The following is a 26805-nucleotide window of genomic DNA, read 5'->3' as shown; positions in this document are numbered from 1 at the left end:
GGGGGGGGGGGGAACCCTGGGCATATCCAGTATGCCCAGTTCATTCTCCCTTTCAGCCTCCACTCTCTGCCTCTGTGTGACACGGGATACTGGGCACGATACACCCATGGTCTGACCCAGTGAATGGCAGTTTTTAAGGTCTCAGAGCATGCGTTCTTATATTCTTTGTAGACCCTTGGCTACTAAACGTGAGCCTTGATAAAGAATGTCTTTGCGTCATTGCCAGTCATTTCTCCCCTTGCTGTACATATTGTATGCTTACAGTTTTTTTGCCTCCAAACCAAGTGATGCACTTTTATAAAATAGGTTGCTTTTATCTTTCTTGAAGTGCTAACCTAGGGATGTGATGGATTCTCCATCACTTTTAATTTATGCAAATCAAGATATGCTGCTGCTCAAACTAATAATGGACATGGTGCAGATGTTATCAGGTGAGGGAATTACACTTACCTTCTTACATCTGTATAGCTTCACTGCTATAGAAATCGCAAGTGTGAGACAAGCCCTGTTTCTTTCATTTATGAAGTATAATTTCTGCTGCCTGTGTAAAGATCTCCTGGTCTTTGCAAAATCTAGCCCATTTAAGCTAATGTGGGTAGAGATGAATTCAAGATTTGTTTCCTTGTTTGCACATCCTGGGTATCCACCACTTCTCCCCACTGCTGTGTGTCCCTCCGTCTCCCTCCCCGGCTTTGTGGGCCAGATCTGGCACGCAGGCTATAGGTTGCCAACCCCAGGGTCAGACCAAGTGGTCCATCCAGCCCAGTATCCTATCTCAGAGGGTGGAAATAGATGTCACCTTTCTGCCGCCATAAACATTTTCATCTGGCACAAAGGCAAAGCAAACAGATGTCCATGCCCCTTGCCACACCACAAATGCTCAAACTTTGTGGCCATGACGCTGCGACGAAGGTGGTATTGATTTGTGCTGCTCTGTTGCAGCAAACCTCTGTTAAGGTTATGGCGGGAGAGTGCAGTCAGCCCGGAGCTGCCCGTGCTCTCCAGCTTCAGCCCAATCCTATGCATCCTGGAGGTTTCCATTACTACACTTGGGATCGGGCCCTTGAAGCCTCAGGATCCCCTGTTTTAGATCCTGGGGTGCCTGTGACGTCCTGGAGCTGGGACTGCCGATCAGCTGATTTTGCGATCCCAGCCCTGGCATCACAGCAAGTGTCCAGCTCGCGTTGGTGCAGCCTCTGTAAGCAGGGAATGCATTTGCCTGTTGTTCTGCAAGATCAACGGGCAGGACAATGTGTTTGGCAAAAGGACGCGGATGAGCTGTGCTGCAATACATCCTGGCTCAGTTGATTCACTTTATTTGGCAACATCTATTTCTAGCCAGACAGCGGCAATAATGTGTGTTGTAGAAGGCATGCACGTGATCAGGGCATATCTCAAAGTTCAGCGGCCAAAGTTGCTTTCATTACAGGAGATGCAAACCCTAGTCAGTCTGACCGCTCTTTCTGCCATGCAATCCACCCTGTTTTCTAAATGACTCGTTCTCAAACTGGCACAAACATCAGTTTCATGGATTAGGGCAGGATCCCTGGCTCAACAGCCAAACTGCTAGGCAGACCACTTGGAGCCTTTGACCCTGCTCTTCTGGGTCCTTGGGTCCCCGACAGATCTACGAGGCCACACGGGGAAGGTTTGTTGGAACCCCCCTCCCTTTGGTTCAGTGGAAATTCAAACTAGAAGAGTTTCAGATGAAACACTTTGGGTTCAACAAACTGGGATATTCCATCAAAACCTTGACTAGAACATTTTCCTCTCCCCTTCCAATGTTGACCTTTGTAAGGGTGATTCCTTTAGGGTGAGGATGTGGATCTTATTCCCCTCTGTCCTGATCTACCTAGTATGTTGTTTTGTTCCCCCCCGCCCTAAGGCTAGCCATTAGCCAACATCATCTTCCCAATAGCCAGGCCAGCTTCATGAAGTAGTCTACTTCTTGTGTATTTTTGAATTTTATTTGCAGTATTTGGTTTGGAAGCATAATGCAACTATGTTCTCCATGTCTCCCTCCTCCTTCCTTTATTTATCTCCAAGGCGATACGATAGCCTAGACTCCGCTGTGAGTGCCCGAACTGACCTAGAGTCTTCATCCGAGTCTAGTCAAGTGACAAGTCGCCAGCACTCGCTGGAGAGCAGGCAGTCTCTAGATTTGTCTGCTAGGTGGGTTAACTGCTTTATAGCTTAAGTGTCTACTTTCCTTAACCTTGGTGCTGTGAAGTGGTCTTGTGATCCATTTCAGCTGACTTTCACTGTTTGCATGCCCTTGCTGTGTTTTAGCTATATGGTGGTTTAACACCAGCCTCGATAGACTTACTTCTTTTCTGTTCCAGGTGCTGTACTTGGCATGATTACTTTCTCCTAAAAAAAAAAAAAAAAAAAAAAAAAAAAAAAAAAAAAAGTACTAAATTTTTTGTAAAATACCGGGGGTGGAATCCTCCTTCTCTGGGCATTTTGCTTGCCTGTAAACACGTGTTGATGTTGGTCTGCTCCAATCATTCCTGAAGAGTTTGCAGCCCATGGCTCTTCACACATTCAAATGGCACCCTTGCCTTCAACTGAGGCTTGTGTGCATTGAATCCAAAGGCTGGGGCTGGCCAGACACAAGTTCCCAAGCTGTTATCTTTTGTAAAGACACCCTATGCCTGTTGTTGGCTTTACGTTGTGGTTAGAAAATAGCTGCTGTACTTCTGATTCAGCCTACACAGCAGGGCTCATTTCACGGACGCGAGGCTCTTTCAGACTGAGATCGGTTCATGTACAATTTATGAAGAGTGCAGGTCTTGATGACACGGTGGCAATGCAGTTGCCTCTTCTCCTTCAAGTGCTTGTCATAGGTATGTCTTGCTGGGGTTGTGCATGCCTCCTGTGCTCTCCAGCGAAGGAGACACACTTGCATAGACAAGGAATGTGCATGAAATGCTAGCGTGTCCTGCTCCTGGGTGGTCTATTCTTATTGCTCCTCAGTCCTCTCGACGAACTTTGCCTTTGGCTTCAGACAGCTCCTTCTGCCACAGATTCTGAGAAACTCTCTGATTTATCTCCTCCCCCCACCGCTTAAAATGGGATAATTCCTGCCTCAGATACCTAGACAAATGTTTAATCTGGTGGTGTTCAATCTTTTGGCCCCGTGCTACTGGATCTGGTCCTGCGATGTCTCTGCGTGGCTCCACAACTGACCTAGCCTAGATGGCTATGCTGTCCAGCCCATTCCTGTGCCAAATTTTTGGGCCTTTGGGCAGCCCTTTAGGCCAGGTGACATGGCTCTGTGCACCAGATCTGACCTGTGGGCCGGGGGTTGAGTGTCCCTAGTATAAACTTCAGCCCATGACTTCTGGTGCTAGCCTGTATGGACACGGAGAACAACTGATTGCCATCCTCTTTGTTCAAGCTCTCTTTGTGTGTGCACATGGCTCTCAAACCCCCCACTTACCTGTCTTTTCTGTAGGTTAAATTATCCCAATTCTTCCAGCCTTTCTTTGTATGTCATCTCTCCAAAGCCTCTAATCATCTGTGTTGCCCTCCTCTGGACTCTTTTCAATTTGTCTACGTCTTCCTTGAAGTGAGGCGCTCCGAAGTGAAGACGGTTTCCCAGGGAAGGCCTCACCTGTGCTGAAGGGTGGAAGCATTGCTCCTGGTGACTTGCAGGCAACGTTCCCGTTAATGCAACCCAGGTTGCTGTTAATGTCTTTGCCACAGTGCTGTGCTGACTCCAAGTCAACTTACTGTTCGCCGGACCCCCCCAGACCTTGATAGCAGTACTGCAGCTGAGCCAGTTGCTCTCTATTTTGCATTTGTGTTTTTGATTGTTCCTTCAAAAGTGGAACAATTTTGCACTTGCACTCCAACAAAAGTGGAACAAGTTTGCCCTTCTTCTCAGTGAATTTCAGCTATTTTTCAGGCCATTTCCCCCCCTATATTATCAAGGTCCGTTTGAATCTTATCCCCCTGCCAAAGTACCTGGGACCCCTCCCAACTTGGCACAATGTGCAGATTTCCTAAGGACACTGCTTCACTCCATCCTTTAGGTCATTCATGAAGATGATGAACAGTAGCAGGCCCAGGGCATCCTTGGGGAGACTCCCCGTGATGCCTCCTTCCAGTTAAATGTTGAGCTCCTGACAGCTACTTCTTGAGCATGATGATTCAACCAGATATGCATTTGTCTTGCAGTAGTTTGATATCCATTCAGTTTCCTTAGCTTACTTATAACCAGGGATCCTAGTGTTCCACGGACAGAAAAAAGCAGAAAATCTCCATTTAAAAGACACAAAAATCTGCATTTTTCCATGAGCTGCTGAAAGCACAGCAGCTTCCCACTGTGGGCGGTGCCATTTCTGCTTTCATTTTATTAGGTTGTGCAAAAATGCAGATTCCACATTTTTCTGTGGTTTTCCAGGGTGAATAGAAAACCAGGATCCCTGCTTATCCTATATCCACAGGACAGTTTTATACGACTCATGAAAGCCAAGGTTGTATCACATCCATTGCTCTCCTCCTGCTCTCATTCATAAGGCCCGCCACCCTCTCATAGAAAGCAAGCAAACACCTGGGTTATGAACAGCTCGCTCTTGATGCATCCATTTTGGCCATTATCTTTTGCCTTGTAATCATCCAGAAGCATAGAGAGTGATTCCTTGATGAAATGTACTGGTGTCTTATTGAGATTTGAGCGGCTGGTCCAGATCCATAGCTGCCTTGACTCCTCCCCCTGCCCTTTTCTCTTTTTTTTTGTTTTTGAAGACGGGTCCTATATTTGCTCTTTTCTTCTCTTCTGGGACCTCCCTGGACCTTCACAGTCAACATCTCTGCAAGAACTTCAGCCCATTCCTTGAGTACCTGAAAATGAGTCTCCATTAGGCCCTGCTGATATGAAATCATCCGCTTTATCCAAGTCATTTTTAACCTGTTCCTTTCCTACAGGCAGAGCTCCCACTCCCTGGCTTTGATGCCAAATGTGCTTGTCCTGTGCCTGGTGCCTTTTTTTGTGAAGACTGAAGTTTTTATTTAAAAAAAGAAAAATGGTATTAAATGTTTCTCTGCATCCTCCATTATCAGCCCCACAGCCTTTTTCTGCCCATTATTTGTTTGGAAGGTTACTAACAACCTACTAGCAGTTTCCTCCCCCCTTTTTCTTGGGTCATCTGTTGCCAAGAAAATAAAACAGAGTTCAGATTGGGCCTTGGCCATGCATCTTGCAAGAGGTTAATGAGGTTTTGAGCTTTTTGCCACAAAGTTTCAGTAGTTTCTCCAGGCTTCTCTCTGCAGAGAGCCACATCTGCTTTTTAGGCACTTGCATGAGCTATTTGTTGCCATAGAGCAGGTCTGTGCTTCAGACGAAGTGGATCTCCGATTGCCCAGGGTCCCGCATTGGTCAAAGCACTCCTCATTACAGCTCAGGTACTCTCAAAATTTTGTCTCTATTCCCAGACACCTGCAAAGCTGCATCTGGAACTCCAGCCTGGTCCTTATCAAACACTAAACCACTGCTGATGCTTCTAGCTTAGCTGGTGCCTTTGGGAATGGTGTCCTGCAGTGTGTTACCTAGAGCTCCAGGGTCCTGGCTCATTGAATCATAGACAACGAGGGTGGAAGGGAGCTCAGGAGGTCACATCTAGTCCAACCCCCTGCTCCAAGCAGGACCAGCCCCAACTACATCATCCCAGCTAAGGTCTGTCTACCTGGGTCTTTGAAACCTCCATGGACTCTGAACTGTGTGCTGCTTGGGAGTTACCCACAATGACGTGTGCATGTGGACAAGTACTCGGAGGAGAAAGACCTTGGTTTCCAGGCACTGGAGCTCTTTGCAAGTGTTATCCAGGTGCACGCTCCATGCCCTGCACCCGTCCTTCCCTGTAGGGTTCTGTGCATTTTACAGAGAGGTGAAACTGCGGTGGGGGGAAGGTTTGCCCTGTTGCTTATGTCCAGAGCATGGAGCAAAAGGAGGAACAGGGCATGTAGTGCTACAGCAGAAAAAGTCTCCAGGCTCATGTGCACAAGGCGCCTGCCTATCTACTGTGGAGTCATGCACGTTAGCACCCCTCTGCTCGCTCTGCTTCCTCGCATTGCTGAAACTGAGCCCTGGGAGCTCAGCACACTAGACTGTGCCTTACATTGCATCATTTCAATCGAGCAGTGAGTGACAACACTTCCGCTTCAAACATCTGCTCCATAATTATTATTTTTTTAAATATTGTGACTTTTATGGCACGTTGTGATCCATGCTACTTCCTGTCCTTTGATTTTAAGAAATGTTGGAAACGATGACCCTGCAGTTTGTTTTTATCGGTACCATTTGAATGTGCTTTTCTGTTTTGTATTTTTTTCTATGCCTGCTTTTTGCTGTTCCTGTTTTCTCACTGAAAAATGTTTTCAAATTTGTTCTTCCCTCTCATTCCCTCCTTTTTCTTTTTCCTCTTTCCCCGTTTTATTTTCTCTCCTGGTCGTCTCAGTCAAGGATCTCTAGTTAGAACTGAAAAAGTCAGGATCATTCCATTTAATTCGGAAGTGGCAGAAGAAGAGCGGGAGAGTAACTATGAGGAGTTAGGAAAACTGCTAATAGAGGAATTCTTAGAAAAGAGTCATAAAAACTGGCAGGAGACCAATGTAAAGAACGCCCGTCCTCTCTCAAAAAGAGAGTATTTCAGCCTTTACAAAAGATCACCATATTGCCAGAACGTGTTCTTGGAGTCAGGAACTTTAGATATTCCTAGATATGCTCAGGAATATGACACAATAGATAGGAGAAGGAAAAAAAAACTAAAATACAGCACTTTTGAAAAGAGTGAGCAAATAAGCCTTCACAACGATGGAAGGTTGCAGTTTCCTGAGGATAAAGCAATCTCTTTGAATGGGGAGGCGCCTATGCCTGAAGCTGGTGATGTCTTCTCAACTTATGATCAAAGTGCAAAATATAGTGACAGCAGTGAGAACACGGAGCCATTACCAGTATATCCAATTTTGCGTCCATACAAGAACGGCTTATTGGTCAAGAGTGGCAAGTGCATCAACACGCAGCTGGCAGATGGTGACTGTGATGGCCCAGTGCACTTGGGTCGTTGTGAAGAAGTGAGACATACCGAGCAGCCAGATAATACTTTTGTACCGTTGGATGTCCTGGAAGAGTTCGACAGCAGTGCTTCTGATGAGTTTCAGTATTCCTCAGTTTCGGATGACGAAGTGGAGGAATTAGCTGTGCTGTCACAGACATGGTGTGACTTGGACCCTTCTCCTGGAAAAGGCTTACCCGACAACTATGCTGCACATCCTGCCTCTCGGTTGCAAAGGGGCAGCTGTGGCAAAAAACATAAGACCAAAGGAGGCAAGCATAGCTACTCCATGCAGGACCTGACACTTTCTCCTGTTGAGGAACCAAGTGAGGAGTATGTCGATGCAATGGATGAGCTGCAGTGCCTGGTGGAAACAGTATCTGAATACTTGGCTGAAAAGGAGGAAGAGATCAGTAAATTTGGTACCCTTCCAAAAATGAAGAAGCCTGCGGAGAGCGCATTGCTCAAACCACTTAACGGTGCTAATCTGATAGAGGTGAATGTGTCCCCTGAACAGGCGAAACCTCTTTGTATGGAGGACAGCAAAGAGAGCAGCAAAAACAAATCGGAGTCTCTCCCAGACCTGACGAGTGTCAGAAATACAGTCAATTCCTTCTTCAGTTCCTTTACAGAGAAGGTCGGCTCAGGCACAAAGCACCTCACGGCCTCTGTGGAAAAGCTTGTTTCCTCAGGACCAGAGAAATCAGAAACTTTAAATCACCCAGAGGGTGGCATCTCAAGGATATTTTCTAGCAAACCTAAATCTGACAACACATCTGCAGAAGCGAAGGTAGAAAATAAAACTGATGTCAGTGCTTCAGTCTGCTCCCAGATGAGCAATGACCAAGGGGCGAATAATGAAAATCACAGTAACCAAGAAACCACCGAGAAAGAGAAAGTTACTGTAGGTCTTCATGAGTCATTCGAACATACTGCCGTGGGCCAGCAGTCCTCATCACAGAGTCACAATTCAGTGGTGAATTCAGTGTTAGGGATGTTGAATCCTTTAAAGATCTTCTCAGAAAAAGAGATTCTTAAAAGAGAGGAGCAAGCCAAAGAGGCAAGTCATCTTGCAAGAGCTTGCGAGGCAAACAGGAGTGAAAGGTCTGAAGAGCCTGCCCATGCCACCAGGAACAACCTTGTTCCTGAAGCAGACTGCAGCGAAACCAAGAGCGAAGCAGAAGTTAACCCAAGTAGCAATTCTGTGTCCTCAGTCTTTGATAAATTTACCAACTCGGTTAGTTCCTTTAGCTTGAAAGCAAATTTTGACAGTCTAGTAGTTTCCAAGCATCCCGGTGGGGCACAGAAATCTTCAGACTTGCACCACATTGCTGATCAGCCTGACACGCCTGTACAAGAGTGTACAAACCCCTCAGGAGACCCGCGTCCTATGGAAGGTGAATCGGAAAACAGACAAAGTAGAAGTAATGTGGAGATTCATCCACATCCTGCAGATCAGAGCAGTACATCCAGTCGCTTTCTCAGTCCGCTGAAAAAATCCTTCAGCCAGTTGTTACTTCCGTCTGCTGAATCGGTGCAAAAAGAAACCGTGTTGGAACTTGCAAAAGAGCACGTCTCCAAAGATGACATCCAACACACCGGTTCATCCGGCGACGAACACGCTTTCTCTTTCCCTGGGAAACTGCAGATTCCTTTTCTTAGTGGTTTTGGATTTTCAGACAAGCATCAAGATCCAAAAGAAGAAGGAGGCGTTCTTCCTTCCCTGTTCACGGTGTCTTCTGCAGATCACCCAGCAACTTCAGATCTAACCAGTCAGCAGGGGTTTCGTGATACGCTGCCTTCAGCTATTAGTGGTAAACGCACAAGTAGTAATTCGGCAAATATCTTTTCACGAAAGTCTAACTCAGGTCTAGGCATGCCAGAACATAAAGAGGAATCTGTACAAGTAACTGGCCCCAAGGCCAGTCGTTCATACACGCAAGGGCTTGGGAGCAGACATCCAGAAAGTGCCTCGGTCGGTCTTAATGTTACACACGTGCAGCATGGACCTAGGAGTGCTCGGGAAGAGCACAGAAACATGACACAACATAGGATGTTGTCAGCAGGGCTGAACTCCTTAGACTTAAATGCCACTTCACCTGAAGGGGTGGATTTGAGAGAGGTTAAAATAATAGATGAGCTGCAGAAGGAAAACACACAACAAGGTTTTCTTTCGGGGCTTTTCCGGTTTTCTTCTTCTGAGCATTTGCCCGGTAGTCAAGAGTTGAATGTCAAAAGTGAAAGCGACAGCCAGAAGAACCATTCGTCAAGGTTATTTTCTGGGTTATTTAAGTTTGCATCACGTGAAGATGTGTCTGATTGTAAGCAGGATAAGACCAAATCAAACATGCTAGGCCTCATGAAGTTTTTTGATAGAAATGAGGATTCTAGCTTAGAAAAAAAATCCAGTAGCTCAGATGCAACGTCTGGTGCTCAAAGTAGCACTATGGAAAAACAAGAAACTTCTGGCTTCTTTAAAAGTTTCATGTCCAAACCGAAAGAGAAACTGGATGATGTGAAACCAACTGATTCTTCCAAGACCAGTGACCATTTGCCCAACACAAAAATAAGCAGAATGAATGAACAACATGTTCCTTGCTGCGGGCAGTCTGTATCTTGGGATCCTTTAAATTTGCAACAGAAGGTCCAGGACTTATCTGGGAAAACTATCATTGGTAGGAACGACCCTTACCATGATGCAAGATCTAAAATGTATCAGACTCTCTTAAGTGAAAGATCCAATGAATTTCTTAATTACTCTTTACTAAATGGTGACACCCATAACATATTGGAGCAGCTTCTGACTTGCAAGGAAACAAGAAGTCACTCTGGCTTTGAATGGGAGTATGACGTGGAAGGATTTTCTGTGGATGTTGGTGAAGCACCGTTGCCAGTTTATTATGTCTTAAACCAGAGTCCTGTTCCGCCTGCTCGGGTTTGGCACTGGCCCGAATCTAATGACACGGCAATGAATCTGTGTAAAAAGGATGGCAATGCAAACGTGATGGACTGGACCACCAATGCAAATTTTGACAAGCAGAGTTCAGATTTTAGTGTAATGTCATACGAGTCATATGACCAGTTAATGTTTCAAGAAGTCTATTCAGAAGAAAATGATGGGTGGGCAACCAGTCCTCTCAATGGAAATTATAGTCAACTTCCACCTTTTCAAATGGACTGCAGCTACTCGGAAGAGCTGCCTATGGATTTAAGCTACTCATCTGGCGGTGATGGGACCATGTGGACATTGATTGACCAAGAGTCTCTGAGCATGGAAGAAAACGTTGTCTATTCATCGTACAGTCAGGAGTACCAGAACTGGTTGATGTTGCTTGAGCATGGCATATGGTGGCCATCAGAAGATGGTGACTGTGGTTATTACATGTACAGTGATGGTCAGTACGTCTATTCGTTGCTCACTGATCCTACTGGACAATGTGTCTATGTGTGTGCCCCTGAAGCCTACTGCTACCAAGAATACTGGGATTCTAATTTTCGGGTGGGCGCCATCCCAAGTTCTGTGTTAGAAGATAATACAATTGCTGTTTGTGGTTTTAAAGTCCCTCTTGGCAATGAAGATGAACTCTTTTGGTTTGCTGAAGAACAACCACTAGATAATTATCAGACAAATAAACCTCTGGATTTGTCTGTAGCTTTGCAAAGAAGTGATCAGCTAATGAACATGAACTTGGAGACCTTCTCACAAATGTTTGAAGAGTCGATTTATTACCAGCGAGAGCAGCCATTAGATTTTTCAGGTTATAAACTTCAAAAACTCAAAGTAGACTTCAGGCCTGAAAAGGAAACCGAGTATTTTTCGGAAGAGCCTTCGCTAACCCTGGATCTCAGAACACATTCAAAAGTGTCGTCGTCTTGGTTGCTGAATGAAGAGGTCCAGACTAAAGAAACGGTGAAAACCATCCCTATTACAACTGCTGGGAGTGGCTTAGGATTTTTTGGCTTCCATAGTCTTAAGTCTGCTTCTAAAATAACTGAGGCTTTTGTACATGCTGAGTGTGCAACAGAAATTGAAAAGATTGAAGAAGACAAAAAGCCAGCCATGAACAAAGTCGCCTCTTTATTTTCTGCTTTGGGTGGTCTGATTGGAAAGACTTCTGGTTCTGACACTGAGTCTTTGGACGATTCTGCCAATAAGAAAATGGATGCACAGTCAAAATTATTGGGACAGAAATGTGATCTTTCACTGACATTAAATAAAAAATTAGTGGATGATGCACATACTGGGCAGAAGTTTCCAATTAAGTCTGAATGGGGGAGAAATGCTGCATCAGAATTTGATAACTTGGAGTCTCTTAGAAATGAAAAGCATGAATTTACTCAGAATAGAAACATCCAAGTGAAAAAGCAAGGATTAGCAACATCATCTTCTCAGTTAAGCCAAGTGGCTCCTCAAGGCAAGCTCCACCAAGCTGATAATGCTAATAAAATGACTGCAGTTTCAAGTCCTCTCAGACCCCAAGTAGGTAGTGATGCACACAAGAAGCCCGAGGCAAATCGGAACCAGTCTGGCACCGAATCGGAGGAAACGCTATTTAAAAGTGCTCTGAAACTCTTTAGTCTGGGAGAAGAATCTTCTTCAAGCTCAACACCCGATAATGCTCAGACGTCGGGGTTTTTTGATTTCTTTAAAACGCAGGTGAACAAAGGACCACAGCCCCCTCCACATTTGGAAAAGAAGGAAAACATCCCTAAAACTGAAAAAGTACTTCAGGAGCCAAAGGAAACTTCAGGCATTTCTTCGTTATTTGGGTCCCTGGGGGATCTCTTTAAAGGAGACGCTGCCTCTTCTCAACCAGCAGCAAATGCTACAGCTCCACCAAAAGACAGGGGAACTCCCGCTGAGTTGAGAGAGAAATTTGGGAAGTCCGGCAGGCAGGCCAGCACCAGCATGCCATGTCTCTCATCCTCTGCGGAAGAGGCGAGAGCGCAAGGTCTGAACAAGAAGGTCTCTGCTAGTTATGGCACCCAAATGGAGCAGTGCAGCAGCAATTCAGCCAGGGAAAATGCTGAGAGTCCACACACGCTTCCTGAAAATGCAGTCCAAAAATTGGTGTATGCAGGTCCCAGACTTGGTCCACAAAGTCAGTCCCCTGCACAGGACAATGCATCAGTTGGCACACCAAAGCACCGAGAAGACCATTTTAAGGGTGACATGCTTGATAAAGCAAAATCAAGAAAGCCAGATCAGACACCTAGAGAATCGGGATTTAGTTTGCCTTTTGGGTTGTCCAGTACCACCACCTCCAAACCACAGCAAGGACAGTCAGCTAGCAGGAGCATATTTTCATTCTTTGCTGGATCGGACACGCAGGCACCTGCTGATAAACTCCCCAGTGCCAAGCAGCAAGAAACAGAAGGGCTTTTTCAGCTTCCCTCCTTCTTTTCAAGTGGCTCGACCCCCAAGAAAAATACACCTCAGAGCAGTTCCAGCTTTAGCCTCTTCAGTTTGACATCATTTCTGGATGAAAAGCCACAAACCATGCCAGAAAAAAGCACTGAAAAACCTATTCAGCAACCAAAGCCATTTATGAATGAAGGTGTTTCCATTGACTCTGACGGCAGAGTTGCCAGACAAAAAGGCACAGACCATAAGAAAGAGGTTGCTGATATCATGACAGCAGTGACCGGCGGACAAGAGACCTCTAATTGCCCTAGGAGCGGCAATGAATTTGCTCTTCCTGTAGCAGAGCAAACCGAGCATTTGCTTGGGGTGGGAAGCACTGACGAGCCTGCGAGAGCTGCAGTAACTCATTCGGGTTTTCGTGATCCCCGCTTTCAAGGTCCAGAGCTGCAGGAAAGTGGGGGGTCTCCTTCCCCAAGGCAAAAGCAGCATCTCCCAAACAGCACGGGGCAGGACAGGTACACTGCGCCTCCCTCTGATGAGAGAGACCGTTCCTATCCCGAGGAGCAGGCCCCTGCAAAGGCTTATGACAGTCTAGTCTTGAATGGCAAAAGCGACTCCTCAAATCTGAATGACTCGAATGTTGCCAACAATTCATGCAAGGTGGCAGTCTGTGAAGAAACAACAAATGTACCTGAGCCGAAGTTACCTAGGCAGACCCATGGGGCTAAGTTGCAACAGGTCCAAGAGAAAAAGTCTTTCCCCAAAACACCAGATGCACCTCACTTCCCAAATAAGCTTAAGGAGCCTGAGAGCGACAAGTCGGTTCTGGATTCTCCAGCTGAAATGTTTTCAAGCTTCATGTCGAAAATGAAACCTCCAAAATCCTTTTCTGATTTCTTCTCCCAGCCTCCGGCTCCAGCTGCTCCCAGCGCTGAGCAGAGGAGCTCCTCGGTTTTTGGTTTCTCCTCTCTCCCAAGCGGGCCAGCTCCATCGTTCACCAGTGATCTTTTTGGCATCTTTAAAAGCACAAAGGAAACACCTAGAGAAGATGTGCATCTTCAACCTGCTGCCAGAGCTCAAGAAAGCACCATGGAGTTGTTTCCTGCTGAAGATTTGCAAAAGCCAGAAGAAATACCCCCCTCCCAGTTGTCTGATGTAAATACCAGCACGTCTCTGAAGCAGACTCATGCTCGCTGCTTAGTAGAAGAGAGCCTCAGCCTTTATTTGACTGAAGAAAATGCAGGGCTTGAAATCAGTCCAGAGCAGCCTCAAATGCAAGCTTCAGAAATGTTGGTTTCAGGAGAACATCACACCCTGGAAATTGTGCAGTTGAACGCACATGCACAGCTCTCCGAGGAGGAGCCTGGGCATGCCGATTCGTGCCCTCCACATCTGGATCATGCAGTTGGTGTGGAAGAAGCAATGCCAGCTGGCCAGACGGAGCTCATTTTGCACCAGTTAGATACAGCCCTTGCAAACGTTACAGAAAACCAAATGGCTTCTACTCACGAAGCTGGTGGCAGCTCTTCTCAAGCTGAGCACACAAGTAGGATGCAGCTCGAACCTGCAGCTTTCACTGGTGAAGCAGATACAAACTTGAGCCAGCTGGATCCAAGTAGCACACATGACACACAGCAAGTCACTGCAAAGAGTCGGGGGGATGCTAATGTGACCAGCACCCTGGAACCAGAGCTTAGTGTCCCGGATGAGTGGGGTGCTCGTTTCCTGCCTCCAGATGAAATGAGCATTGCTGCCGCGGAGAGGGAGCATTTACCCATTCACGATGTGGCTGCAGAAGAAGCCAGCTCCAAATGCAGCCGGCATGAACAGAGCAAGCCAGGCGCCATTCCTACACATGGAAGCAGCAGCAAACCTGTGTTCGAAATACCCGCTATACCTAGTTTACCAAAATTTAATTTCATGTCATCGGCTGGTGGTGGAAAGCCATTTGGGTCCTTTTTCTCACAGCCGCCACCTTCAGCAACTAAACCGGGGGCTGAGCCAGGTCTCGTGTCCAGTTTTAAGAAGTTTTCCTCAGCCTTGTTTGAGGGAGGTGTTGAAGAGGGAGCGAGTAAGCCAGACGGTGTCCAAGGAGCTGTCTTTGGCAAGCGGCTTGATTTTTCTTTTCCTTGGCAAAAAGACAGCAAGGAGGCCTGTGTGAAGAAGGATGCCGAGGTACTACCGCAGGCTTCATTGAAACCAGATGCAGCGGTGCCAGGAAGAGTTGGTGCAGAAGAGAATTGGGAGCCTGTTCTCCCTGCTCCGCTGGCGGATCCAGATGTGGACTTGGGCTTGTCTTTTGAACAGGCTGGAACAGTGACCCACGAACGGTGTGAAGAGCCACGTGGACCCTGCACTGCTGATGAGGAGTTGAGCAAAGAGCTGGGGGATGATGTCGCTGGGGAGTCTGAAGAGCAGCAGAGCAGAGTTTCCAATCAATCCCCTGCTCCTCCGGAGGGAAAACAGCTAGAAGAGTTGACACGCGAGCAGGGCCAATCAGTACAAAAAGAGAGTGATTTTGTCTTTTGTCCTAACGCAGCAACCCTCCACCCTGGAATGCAGCCAGCCGATGTGAATAGCATGGGACCGCTGAATAAGAACAGGCCAGTTACAAAAGAAGCATAATAAATGGTTTCAAGCAATGGACCATTTATAATGCACGTCTCCCAGCAGTAGCTATCCGGTTTGGTGCTACTGTTCCTAGTCCAATCCTATCCCTAATTATTAGCAATGGTTTGTAGCGTTCCTAGTAGTTGACATTAGAGGATGTTAGTAATTAATAGACATTAGATTACACAGCCAGCCCTAGTATCATTTTCTCAACTTCCTTAGCTCTTCTTTGTCTTTTTAAGTAATTAGCTTTCGTGTGCACTCTTTTTGCTCTGTCTGTGAAAGACTTGCTTTGAATGCTGCTTTCAATTGTCTTTCACAATTTAATTCTTTGTGTGATAAACGTCTGAGTTTGCTTCCTTCATTCTGCTTCCTTGTTTAGTGATGATCACATTGTATTTTCTTTTTACAAAGTAACGCTTGATAATACATCAGGGGAAAATACTGAAATTATCTTTTAAAGCAGAAGTTAGGCCTTTTAATCATTTGAGAGAAGTGTAATTAGGCATTGGAATAGCTATTGCTGAAATATATAAGCTGCTTTCAGGTCACTTCAAGCTTTCAAATGTTCCCAAAGGTGGCAATGAAGGTATTACAGGTTAATGTTTTAATACATCAGCCTCGGTGAAACCTGCACAAAGGCAGTGCCAGGCGGTGCAGGCTGCTACTAAATGAGGCTTGCAGTAATTTGTGAATCCCCACTTTTCCCTGTGCGTTCACCAAATTAATGATGCCTTAATTTCTCAAGATTAGAGATCTGCTCAGCTTGTGCCAGGGGGCCGTAAGAGGGAACTTGCCCTCCTCTTGTCCTGTATTTACCTGTGCTGCGAAAAGGACATCGGACTGCGAGGCTGCTCATTCAGTACCAAAGTCTCGTGAACAGTTTAGCTTGTCTGAGTTGTCCTTGGTTACCTTCCAGCTGCCCAATTCAAATGTTTGGACCAGTGATTCCCAACCAGGGTGCTTCAGGGGTTTATTTGTGTGCTCCGGGGGGGGGGAGAGAGAGAGAGAGAGAGAGAGTGTGTGTGTGTGTTTGGGGGGGGGGGTGCTTTAATTAGAGCAGCTCCAAGAGCCTTGCTAATTAAAGTGCCCAGAGCATCTGGTGTATAAGTGTCCCTGTGAGCTTTAGATAAAGTGCTACTGCCACCTTTTTCAAATGTGGGGACACTGATACACGAGACGCTGGAGCGCAGTAATTGCCACACTCCAGCAGACTCGATTCACTGGATCTGCTCTCATGAGCTACAGTGACAGCGCGTTGGAGCAGCCATGCTGCCTGTGCATAGGCACCCACTGTTTTCAGACACAGCTCCCAAGATAAACTCAGAGATTTCAAACAAATCCAGAGTTGTGTCTTTTTGAGTCCTTTGCACTAGAAACACGTCTCTATTTTTCTGTAGGCAAAAAAGAGGGAAAACTGAGCTGACATTTTTGAAGGGGTGCCTTGAGTCTGTCTAGGGGAGTCTAAAAAGGCTGAGAACCACTAGGTTCAATAAGGTTTTGTCTGGGTTGGGCAGGGGGATGGAGAGAGCCCTGGTTGGAGCAAGGTGTTGCCCTAGATGACCTGTTGAATGCCATTCCAGCCATCATTTTCTTTGAGGCCATGACCATGATTTGTGAGCCCAAATCACTTTCCACAATGAATAACTGATGTTTTGTTCACCATATTGAGGCCAAAATATCCTTGCCCTAGAGCAATAATTCTCAACCTTTTTGGACTCGAGGCATCCTTGGAAAATGCCAGCTCTTAGTTTTCACTCCTGAGTGCAGAAAAAGAATAGAGCAATTCTTCTTTTGCAAAGAACTCGGAAAGATCACAGCAGGTCAGAATACTTTTGCCAGTATGAACTCCCATTTGAAATCTCTGGCTTAGTTTTGTGAATCATGTTTACACACCTAACCATGCTCACTGTGCAGCACCCTGTGGCACCCTTGAAAGGATCTCTGGGCATCCCGGGGTGCTGTGGCACCTTGCTTGGGAATCTCTGCTCTGGAGGGTGGAGCAAAGCAGTACACACAGATGCAAGACAGTTACTAATGGCTTCTGCAGGAGAGCTTGACCTTGAAATTTCCACCACAGCACTTCTTTTTTTTCCTGTGTAAAGTTTAAGAACATAAGACTGGAATGGGCCTCTTACTTCCTTGCTGGTTTCTTTTTCTTTTTTTTTCGACAGCAGCACAGCTCTTCAAATAATGACATTAGACTCAGATCTCGGAGCTACTTTGACTGAGAATGGTCAGTCCTTCTACACATGGCAAGGGGCAGCAGCCTTGCCCAGCTGGTATTAATGATAAAAAATGACTGTACTTTTTGCAATGGCGGCCAAGTGTAAAAGGCTGCGTGACAAAACCTGACAGCAGGAAAAAATAATAATGAAGCAAAGAGCATCCAGAATAGCGGAAGATGAGCTCTTATTTATAATTCCCATGTTTACGTTTCTGCTTCTATCCAGCAATTCAAATACCTTCATTGTCAACTTCTGGCTGAATTTCTGTAGACGAGGGGAATATTCTATTGCTTGGATGACTGCTGCTACAATTCAATGTACGGTGGGTGGATTATTGTATACAATGTACAGGTAGGCAGTGCATTTACATTCTTGTTCTTGTAGTCTTCAGCAGCCCCTTGCAGTCGAGGGATTCTTGTAGGACTTCTAGATGATTCAGCAGGTCAGGTGTCATTTTGACTAGCTCAGGGATTTCAGTTGTTTGATATCAGGATTTGATAGCAAACTAGAACATCAGTGAGGTTTGGTCCAGGTTTGTTGTGTAGATAACGTCTGTGCAGCATCATGCTTGCTGTTCTCAGGGTTTTTCTAACGTGTTCATCTCCCACTCTCTCACAGTCCTGCCGGTAGTAGTAGATATGGCTCCTCATGCAGCGTTAGCCAGGGGAGCTCTCACCTCAGCGAGCCGGACCCCTGCCAGGAGAGTGCCTGTGGCTCTGAGCAAGAAGAGGAGCCCCGGGAGCCAGAGTCGAACCCTTCCTACTGCAGTCCTGGCACGTACCAGAAGGATGGACAGGAGTGGCACAATGGGCAGGAGGAGCCCAAGCAATTTGACAGCCAAGCAGAGAAGGAAAAAGTCTGCGAGAAAGAAGAGAAAGTTAAGGACCCTTCCACACCCAAGTTACCTCCCGAGCTTGAGCAACCCCAAGCTGCCAGTGCAGGACTCGCAGAGAGGTAAGTGGTGAATGCAGAATGGCATTATCAAGTACATGGGACTGATGGAAAAAGTGCTAAACTCTTTTTTTAAGCCCTTTGTCTCCTAGTGCTCGCCTCTTAAATAATTGCACCAGCTTCTTCCTCCTAGATCAGCAGTTTGCTTTTCTCAGAATAATTGACCTATACTTTTTTTGAATTCTGACTGATAATTCCTATGCTGTCAAGTGTCTGGCACTTCACAGGCTGGTAGAGACTAGGCACTTGAGCCAAATGTTCATTCTCTTTAGAAATTCAGGAAGTCCTTTTTTCACATGGTAGCTGTTTCATGCCCTTGCCCGTTATCCTGAGCTGCACTATGTAGGCCTCTTTCTTACCAGAGCTTGTTTGGGACTGTTAATTGTCTCCTGGAAATTTGTGAGCATCCTCAGCTGAACCTGCATTGTACTGCACCAGGAAGGCTACCAGCATCCCAGGCTGCATTGGTAGGAGCGTCACCAGCAGATCGAGGGAGTGATTCTTCCTCTGTATTCTGCGCTGGGGAGGCCACATCTGGAGTCCTGTGCCCAGTTGTGGGCCCCCCACTACAGAAAGGATGTGGACACATTGGACCGGTGGAGGGCAAGGAAAATGGTTGGGGGCTGGGGGACAGGACTGGTGAGGCGAGGATGAGGGAACTGGGCTGATTGAGTCTGCAGAAGAGAAGACCGAGGGGGGATTAAACAGCAGCCTTCGCCTCCCTGCAGGGGGGCTGCAAAGAGGATGGAGTTGGGCTGTTCCCAGTGGGGGCAGGTGACAGGACAAGGGGCAATGGGCTCAAGCTGCAGCAAGGGAAGTTGAGGTTGGATATTGGGAAAAACTTTCTCACTAGGAGGGTGGTGAAGCACTGGAACAGGTTCCCCAGAGAGGTGGTGGAGTCTCCATCCTTGGAGGTTTTTAGGATCCAGGTAGACAAAGCCTTGGCTGGGATGACATAGTTGGGGTTGGTCCTGCTTGGAGTAGGGGTTGGACTAGATGACTTCTGAGGTCCCTTCCAGCCTCATTTTCTATGATTCCAGTTCCTTTCCAATAACTACAGGTTTTGTGCAAATCTTTTTCACCTTGTACTCTGCTGTTTCAAAAGTTTGTTTTCTTGTTCTTCATTTTTAAAGGTACCTTGATGAAACTGAAACCCCACTTTTCCCTCCAGCACGAGCTAACTGGATTCGAGCCATTAATAAAGTGCGACTGCAGCTTCAAGAGGTAGGGGCTCAATGGTGTTTTGTTTCTCACTTTTTCTGTTCTTGATAACTTTTTGTGCTTTGTCTGAAAGCTTAACTTAGTGTCACTCTTGGGATGCACCCTTACTGTTTTCATTTCCACAGCCAGGTATGTGTACTGTAGGAAGCAGAAACCTGTGTGCAGTATTGATGTTCCAGCGTCAGTAGCTGAACACTCCAGATGGGGTTTAGCATGGGCCTGGAGCTGAATAACCATGAAAAAGTTTCAGGAACAGTAAAACTACTGGCTCATTTGTGTAATGCATTTGAAACAGATGGGTGGACACGGCTCTAGCTGGCTTGGAATCAGTCATTTTAAACTCTTTCAAATTCATACTGGTTTTCAAACTGATGTGTCAATCTTTTGTTAGCCTCTGTCAGAGCTGATGATTTATTTTATAGCGTGAAATTGTTCATTGAGAAGCTTTTAGTCAAATGCATTGTAACTATTTACTAAAACAAGGATTTAGAAGGGGGTTTGTGACCTATGGCTTGTGGGCTCCATGTAAGGACAAGCCAGCCCAAGGTGGCAGGGATCAGCTTCAGGGGCAGTCTCACTTTGGCCTGCGCCATATATTTGTTGCATGCTGCTGAACCCTTATGCAGTGTCCCGCAGGCAGCCACCCTCGTCCTCCCTGCCCTGTGCCCAGGGCTGTTCTCCCATCCCATTACTGCAGCCTGCACTTCCCCTTAGTGCAGAATTTGGGGTTATCTATTGCTATTGGTGATGGAAATTCCCTGAACTTGGTGCAGTGGTAAGTGGAGGCTCCAATAGGGAGGCATTAGAGAAGATTTTGGCACAGAGCTGGGGGAGCTGTGTAGGGGATCGGATGGTCGCAGTGGCAGCTGGGTCTTAAAGGTTGCCAATCCCTGGTGTAGAAGTAGTGCAATATTCTGACATCTCTGAAAATAATGAGGTTTCTAAACCTTGTTACTTGGCAGTGTAAAAGGAAGAGACTGCACATGTTCTTTGTCTAAAATACTTTAGTTTGAATAAATTACTCAAGTGTTTGAAGTGTGCCGAACCAGTTTGCAGGAGGACTTCCAGGCTTTTGTGGATCTGGGTTTCTGCCAGGGGACGTGGTGTGTTCTCTTTTCTGTAAATGGTAACCTGCTGCCTGAGGATGCACGCGTGCTATGTCTTCCATGTATGTATGTCACCCTCCTCGGTGCCTGCTGGATGTTACCGCTGCTTCTGTCCACCTGAAGGCTTTGACTGCTCTGCAGTAACGTCTCGTGTAGGATATAGACAGGTGCCAGTTGCAGACCTCATGCCTCTTCAGCTGTGGCAGTATGGGCCCATGTCACTAGAGGGGCCATTTCTGCCACGTGCTTCAGAGTTTTTTCTTTAGCTAGTCTTGGCCATAACTAGGATCCTTTCTTCACCGAATAATATTTGCCATCTGCATGAGCTTTTGCTATGTAAGGTCAGAGAAAAAGGATCACTTGGGGTTAGATAAACTCCATTTTTAAGCAGGATGGGCTTCAGGCTGCCGGGTTATAATTGTCAGGGCTTTGAGGCATGTTTAAAACTCCTAATGCATATGGGCATACACACAAGATTGAATTCATATCTTGTTTTTTCTGCTGATGTGGTCTGCAAACGTCTAGGGGTGCTGACTCTAATGCTGGTTTTGGTAATGTAGTAGTGTGTATGACGGGCATTGATCTGAGCTGGCAAATTCATTTCACGTAAACTGCTGAGTTAGGTGTAGGGACTTCTGCTAATGGTCTAGGTAGGAATTTTTACCAGTGATAGAGACAGAAAGCTCCTTAGTGATTATAAATCCCTCGAGCCATCCAGCCTCCCACCTGAGAAGGGTTTAGCACTAATGCAAGCATTATGCATGGATCCTACAGTATTATGAGTCAGTGAAAGAGTAACATTTTAATTTAAGATTTGATCAATTAAAAGTAATGACTAAGTATGCACATTATAGAAAGAAAAATGCCTTCTGGCAGCAGAGATTTTTGTCTCTGGTTGTTGGCATTAGATGCCTTTGAATAGGGACACAGATAAATAAAAAAAAAATGTGATTAGTTCCATCATTTCTTAGCTGATTGGTCTCTGCAATATTGTAGCCATCTCATGAGAATGGAGCTTAATTACCCTTGGGATCAAACCAGGATTTTGAGTCTTGAAGGGGCTGTGAATGACTCACTGAACCATCATCCTCATACACTTGCCCTCTGCAGAAGATTAATTGCAGTAGGTTATTCCACAGGAGCTTTGTGTGGTGGGCAGGGACAAGAGCGTCCATTAACAATAGCTCTTGCACATTAAATTCACGCTCTGCCTAAATCCAAAATAATGTTCAAGTGTGGGCAAGTCTAAGTGAGTTTTGAGTTAATGAAAGCTGAGTCCAATTTCTTTTTTCCCCCCTTTCTGTACTAGTCTGTACATCTAGCAAAGTTGCTGTGCAGCTTTTCTATTTATTATGTAATACAGAAAAGCCATTGCACTCAAGTGCTGAAAGCGCTATTCAGAGTACTGGACATGGATCTTCAGATCCTGAATGTCTGTCTGTTTTTCTAGAGCTACAACTTTTGGTAGGAAACTGTAATGTGAAATTTTTCTCATTTTTTATATACAAGGTTTACATTGATTTATTTGCTTTTTATTCATACCCTAAGGAATTTAAGTAATTTTTCCTTTGAATTTTTGTGTATGTGTAAGATGCAATTTTCTACAAAATAGACTGGCTTTGAAATCTTCATCTTGGAAATTAAATAGTCGCATTTCTGTTCTGTCCTGTTTGGTAGTCCAGAAACCAGAAAGGTTGTTTAGCTTGGAGCTGTCCAGCTCCAGAGCAGCTGCAGGAAGGAGGGGGAACCTGGAGACTTTGGTTGAGCAATGTGGGGAGGGACACCTGGACTGGGAGCCTCGAGTCAATGCCTCCTGCAGCCTACAGGCTGCCAACTGGACAGTCGCTTAAAATATCATGAGCGTCCCCTTTTGAATGCATCTCTGTGCCCCTATCACCATTGCCCTGGAGGTGATTAGTGACTCTTCTTTTTTGGCCTTCTTGGGATCAGCCCTATCCTCAGCCCTGTTCAGACTCTTACAGGGTATTTATAATTTTTGAAAATTGGCCTCTTTTCAGGGTACTTATGATAAAGTTTTGAGATTCTAGCTTTAGGCACTCATATTTTTTTTAAAGTCTTGTTGTGAATAAACAGCTGTAACTAATCATCTGTTAAAACAGGAATCTTCTTTTCCCCCCCAAAATTTTGGATTCATGTATACCGTGGAATTAAACATGTTCCTGCCCTACGTGTTGATGATGCTATCTCAAGGGGTCATAGACTCCATCCTCCCTCCTGCACCTGAGGCAGGATAAGTATATCGTAGACCATCTCTGGCAGATGTTTTTAAAAACCTCCAATGAAAAGGAGTCCATGGCCTTGCTGGTTGGAGAGTTTGCTCCAAGTGGTTTAACTGTCTTCAGAGTTAGATATTTCTAGTACTTAATTTCAGTTGTCTTTGCTTCAGAGTAAGCTGGTTTCTTTCACTCTTCTCCCTGGACTTTTTCAAACTAATGAAACTAAAACTTTCCAATTTTCAAACTGTTGAAAACTGCTCTTCTGTTGTACACCCATGTCCAGAGATGTCATTTAGACCATATTTCCCCACTTAACTCTTTTGTCCCTCTCCCTCCTCTTCCCCTACTTGCTTGATGCCTCTCTCATGGATCATAATCTTGGTGCAGTGGAGAGGCCTGTCTGCTCCCAGGGACCATGAGAGTGATGCCATTTGCAGGGCTGTACTGCTAGTAGGGTCACCCTTGGTGGTAAGGTTGAGAGCTAGGCTTCCAGACTAATAGCAGCCCAAGAACAAGTCGTTGAAGGCAGAGCAGGCAGATGAAGAAAGAATACGTCACGGTGTCTGCAGAGGTGTATGTAGGCTGCCGTGGAATAGAAACCTCTGGTTGTCTAGATTTCCCTGGCCATTAGATTAAGGTGTCTTTCCCATGTGGTCGCTGATGCTGTGTCCCCACGTTAAAAGAAGGCACAAGGAGACATTTTTCTGTAATAGGCGGTCTTGTGGTGATTGGCGAGTGGCAGCGGGGCTGGGCGCTGGTGATTTCTGGTAGCCCCAACCATGGATCTACCCAGAGGTGATGATTGTGGGGTGGTCATTTGCACTTGGAATTGGAGACAAGTATGCAATTTGGCAGCCGAGTTGCGACTGAGCAGGCCTATTTAGGATCTGCTCTGCTCACCTCATATGGGGAGGGGGCTAGAAAAGGTGCCCTAAGCAGTCTACTCCTTTCCTTCATTTATATTGCAGTATTTCGTATCTCATGCTTCTATCTAGAGTCAGCATCCACTGTTGTATAGATGGGAATCTCTAACATCATCCAGTTGTTTTTTAGATCCAGGATAACTAACCCCTCCATTACTGATCTTGAATCCACTGATCAGTATGTCATGTGTGCCCACTCAATCGAAGAGCACCAGGTTACTCTGATTTACTTCTTTGAGGTGTAGGACATGCTTGGACTCACTGTGCACACCTGCATGTGCATTCATGTGCTGTAGTTACTGCACATTAAGTTTAGTACCTGTAATAACTCAATGCACTGTAACTGGGGCTACTATGCAGCACATGCCTTTGTAGTGATGTTAATGCGCAGTAGACTAATTCTACTGTGCATTAGCACAGCTTTTGCCACGATGCCCTAAAGCACGGTAGAATTAATTTACTGTGCATTTAGTATCTCGTGTAGATACACCTGCTGCCACCTTCTTGCAAACCGAGATCCTTTACCAACCTATCCCAAGCCACCCAGTGTCTCCGCATATTACAGTCAGCCGTTGGGAAACATTGAGCATTTCTGCTACCTAGGTAGCCAGTTTTCCCAAAAAGTCTAGGAAGCCGAAGTAGATGAGCAGTCCCCAAAAAAGTATGTGATGTGCCAATAGCTTTGCTTTGCTAGCAACCTGTACTGAAGTTTTTAAACGGGTCATCTGGAAGTGAGGAATTCATTAGGTCATTCCTAATCCACTGACGCTTCATAGTACAGTGACTGATGGTTTTGAACCTGGTGCCTGTTTGATGTTTAGCTCCTCCTTTAAAAAAAATAAATGACATATGTCTTTTGCCAGTGCCATGAAGATGAGTAAGCTGTACATTTCTGAAGCATCCCACACATTAGCAGAGAAATTAAATTTCAGTTCTGAGCGCATGCTTTTTCAGAGGGTTGCTATAACGTTCTTGTTCACGTGAAGGATTTCATTACCAGCCAGCAGACCTTGTTCTTTGCAAGGTACCGTATCCAGGAGGGTTTCTCCAGTCTTGAGAAATCTCGCTGATCAAATTATGCAGTGCTGGCATGACGGTCTGTTGAGTGTTCCTCTACTTTACCTTTGTCAAAGATGCAGCTGGTACAGTGGAGAGAACAGCTTGGTCTTATGCCTAAAACACAAGACCAGGGCTCTAGTTCACGCTGCCTGTATGGCCTTGGGCAATTGCATTTGTCATTAGTTGTTCTACATCTTAATTTTTGTGCATTTCAAATACTTTTCTCCCAAATGAAGATCTTACTTTTATTCTTCATAAGCATGCTGTGATGAATACTTGGGAGGCACTCGGAAACTAAAATAAGCAAGTATCTAGGCTTATCAGTCCTGATCAAACTCACCAGATCATTTTCCAGCTTAGGTGCTTTCTGGTCTTTGGTGCAGCCTCTAGTATACAGTTATTTTGCAGTGGGATGTAAGTAACCTGTATCCATTATTTCTTTTCTTCTTGCTGGTTATTCATGCTTCTTGGAATTAAATTACTGAGGTGCTCTGCTTGGGGGAGATCAGCTTTGTCTCATCTCTTGGGTCTTACCAGCAAGCACAAATAACAACACTGTCCTACAGGAATAGAAAAGTGTATTTATTCAGTTTTTGTCTTTAATCTCTTTGAGGGCCTACCTTTTGCTTATCTGCCTTAACTGAACTTCAACACCAGCAAAAGGATGAATTTCTGCATGGAGATGTGGGAGATGTTTCTAATGGTAAGAACAGTGGGGCCATGAATCGCATTGCCTGGGGAAGTGGTGGGACCTCCTTCTTTGGATAGGCATCTGCCTAGGATGGTTTAGATGTATCCTGCATCAGTGCAGGGGTTGGACGGGAATCCAGAAGATCCCCATGGTGTGGTTTTGTGCATACAACTAATGCTGTCATGAGCTTGTGCAGCTTTGGATGAATTAGTCTGAGCAAAAGTGGAATTGAAAATTAAGCATCTTCCTAGAGTAGTAGCCTTCTGCCCAATAGCCTTCTTATATGGACTAGTCAAGCAGAAACCTGCTTAATTGTTAGGAGGATTTTCTGTACGCTTCTGTAAGTGTAGCAGTCACTTCTGATTTCCTTTTGATTTTTCTTACTTGGGACAGAAAACATTGAACATCAGCATTAAAATTATGGTTCCGAACATCTTGGCTCAGTGTCTTGCATAGTCACGGAGGATTATATTTTAGCATGTTATTTGTTCGAACGATGTACATTGGATGAATTCTTGCAAGGAAATATTTTTGCTTTTCTTGGTGAAAATGCTGCGTGTAACTGTCTTTCGGGGGAAACATGTTGATGAGTCTCAGAGTAGGATAACCTCTCCTTTTGCATAATTGTCCAGGTACGTGCTCTAACTTGTGGGCATGTCTGATTCTCCAGAGCTTTCACTGGAAGGCTTTTTGAGGACATGCTATTGGAGAGTGCACTTCTGCCCTGCTTTCCTTGTGCCACCACCCAGGGGGATAAAGGGCAGCGCTCCTCAATTGGCCTCACCACTTGGCTAGAGGCAGTGCTGCGTGCGTCCTCCTGGCCACGAGTCTTGAGAACCCGTATGGTTTGCTGCCTGTTCTCTCCTTGCTCTCTCAAATACCTTTGCCTTCCCAGGAAGCGTGTTTCGAGACTGCTTTTTCTCTCTGTAGTAGCCCATAGCCCTTCAGGGTGGCATGGTGCCTTGACCTGATGGCAGGCCCCTCTGTCTCCTTCATGATGATGTCCCAAGGGCCTTCTATTTTGTGGTCTTGTGGGCAAAGCTTTTGGCTGCCTGTCCCGCTTCTCTTTGTTTGAACTTGCCATTTTTTTCCCTTGCTTCTAGCATGTACTAAAATGTATCTTTTTGCCTTTAATCGATGGCCTTGCCTAAAGCCACCCATTTTCTGGGCTTCTGGCTTTGGTGTTTGCATAATGGTCTGAGGCCAGCTTCTGACAGCTACACACAGCGTTTTCTGCCCGGGGGAATCCCATATCCTTGACAGCTGCTCAAGCTGTCAGTTCTTCAAGTTCAAGACCATAAAAGGCTGAGACTACGCTTCAGATATTTCTATGCAGCCAGTCGCCTGGTTCTGTCT

At 45.7% G+C, this 26805-nt stretch overlaps 1 protein-coding gene across 1 annotated transcript in view; it reads left to right on the top strand.

Annotated features, from left to right (window-relative positions):
• The window catches only part of UNC13B (unc-13 homolog B), a 339671-nt gene that overhangs the window by 79308 nt on the left and 233558 nt on the right, over positions 1-26805 (top strand). Inside the window, exons 9-10 of the mRNA XM_019518288.1 lie at positions 17880-18215; positions 19346-19436. Coding sequence (XP_019373833.1) covers positions 17880-18215; positions 19346-19436 — 427 coding nt within the window. The remainder of the gene's footprint in view (positions 1-17879; positions 18216-19345; positions 19437-26805) is intronic.

This window comes from Gavialis gangeticus, unplaced genomic scaffold (assembly GCF_001723915.1).
Source record: "Gavialis gangeticus isolate Ggan-Ray unplaced genomic scaffold, GavGan_comp1, whole genome shotgun sequence".
Taxonomy (NCBI): Eukaryota; Metazoa; Chordata; order Crocodylia; family Gavialidae; genus Gavialis; species Gavialis gangeticus.
Note: the sequence above shows the minus strand (reverse complement) of the source record. Positions and strands in the feature narration are given on the sequence as shown.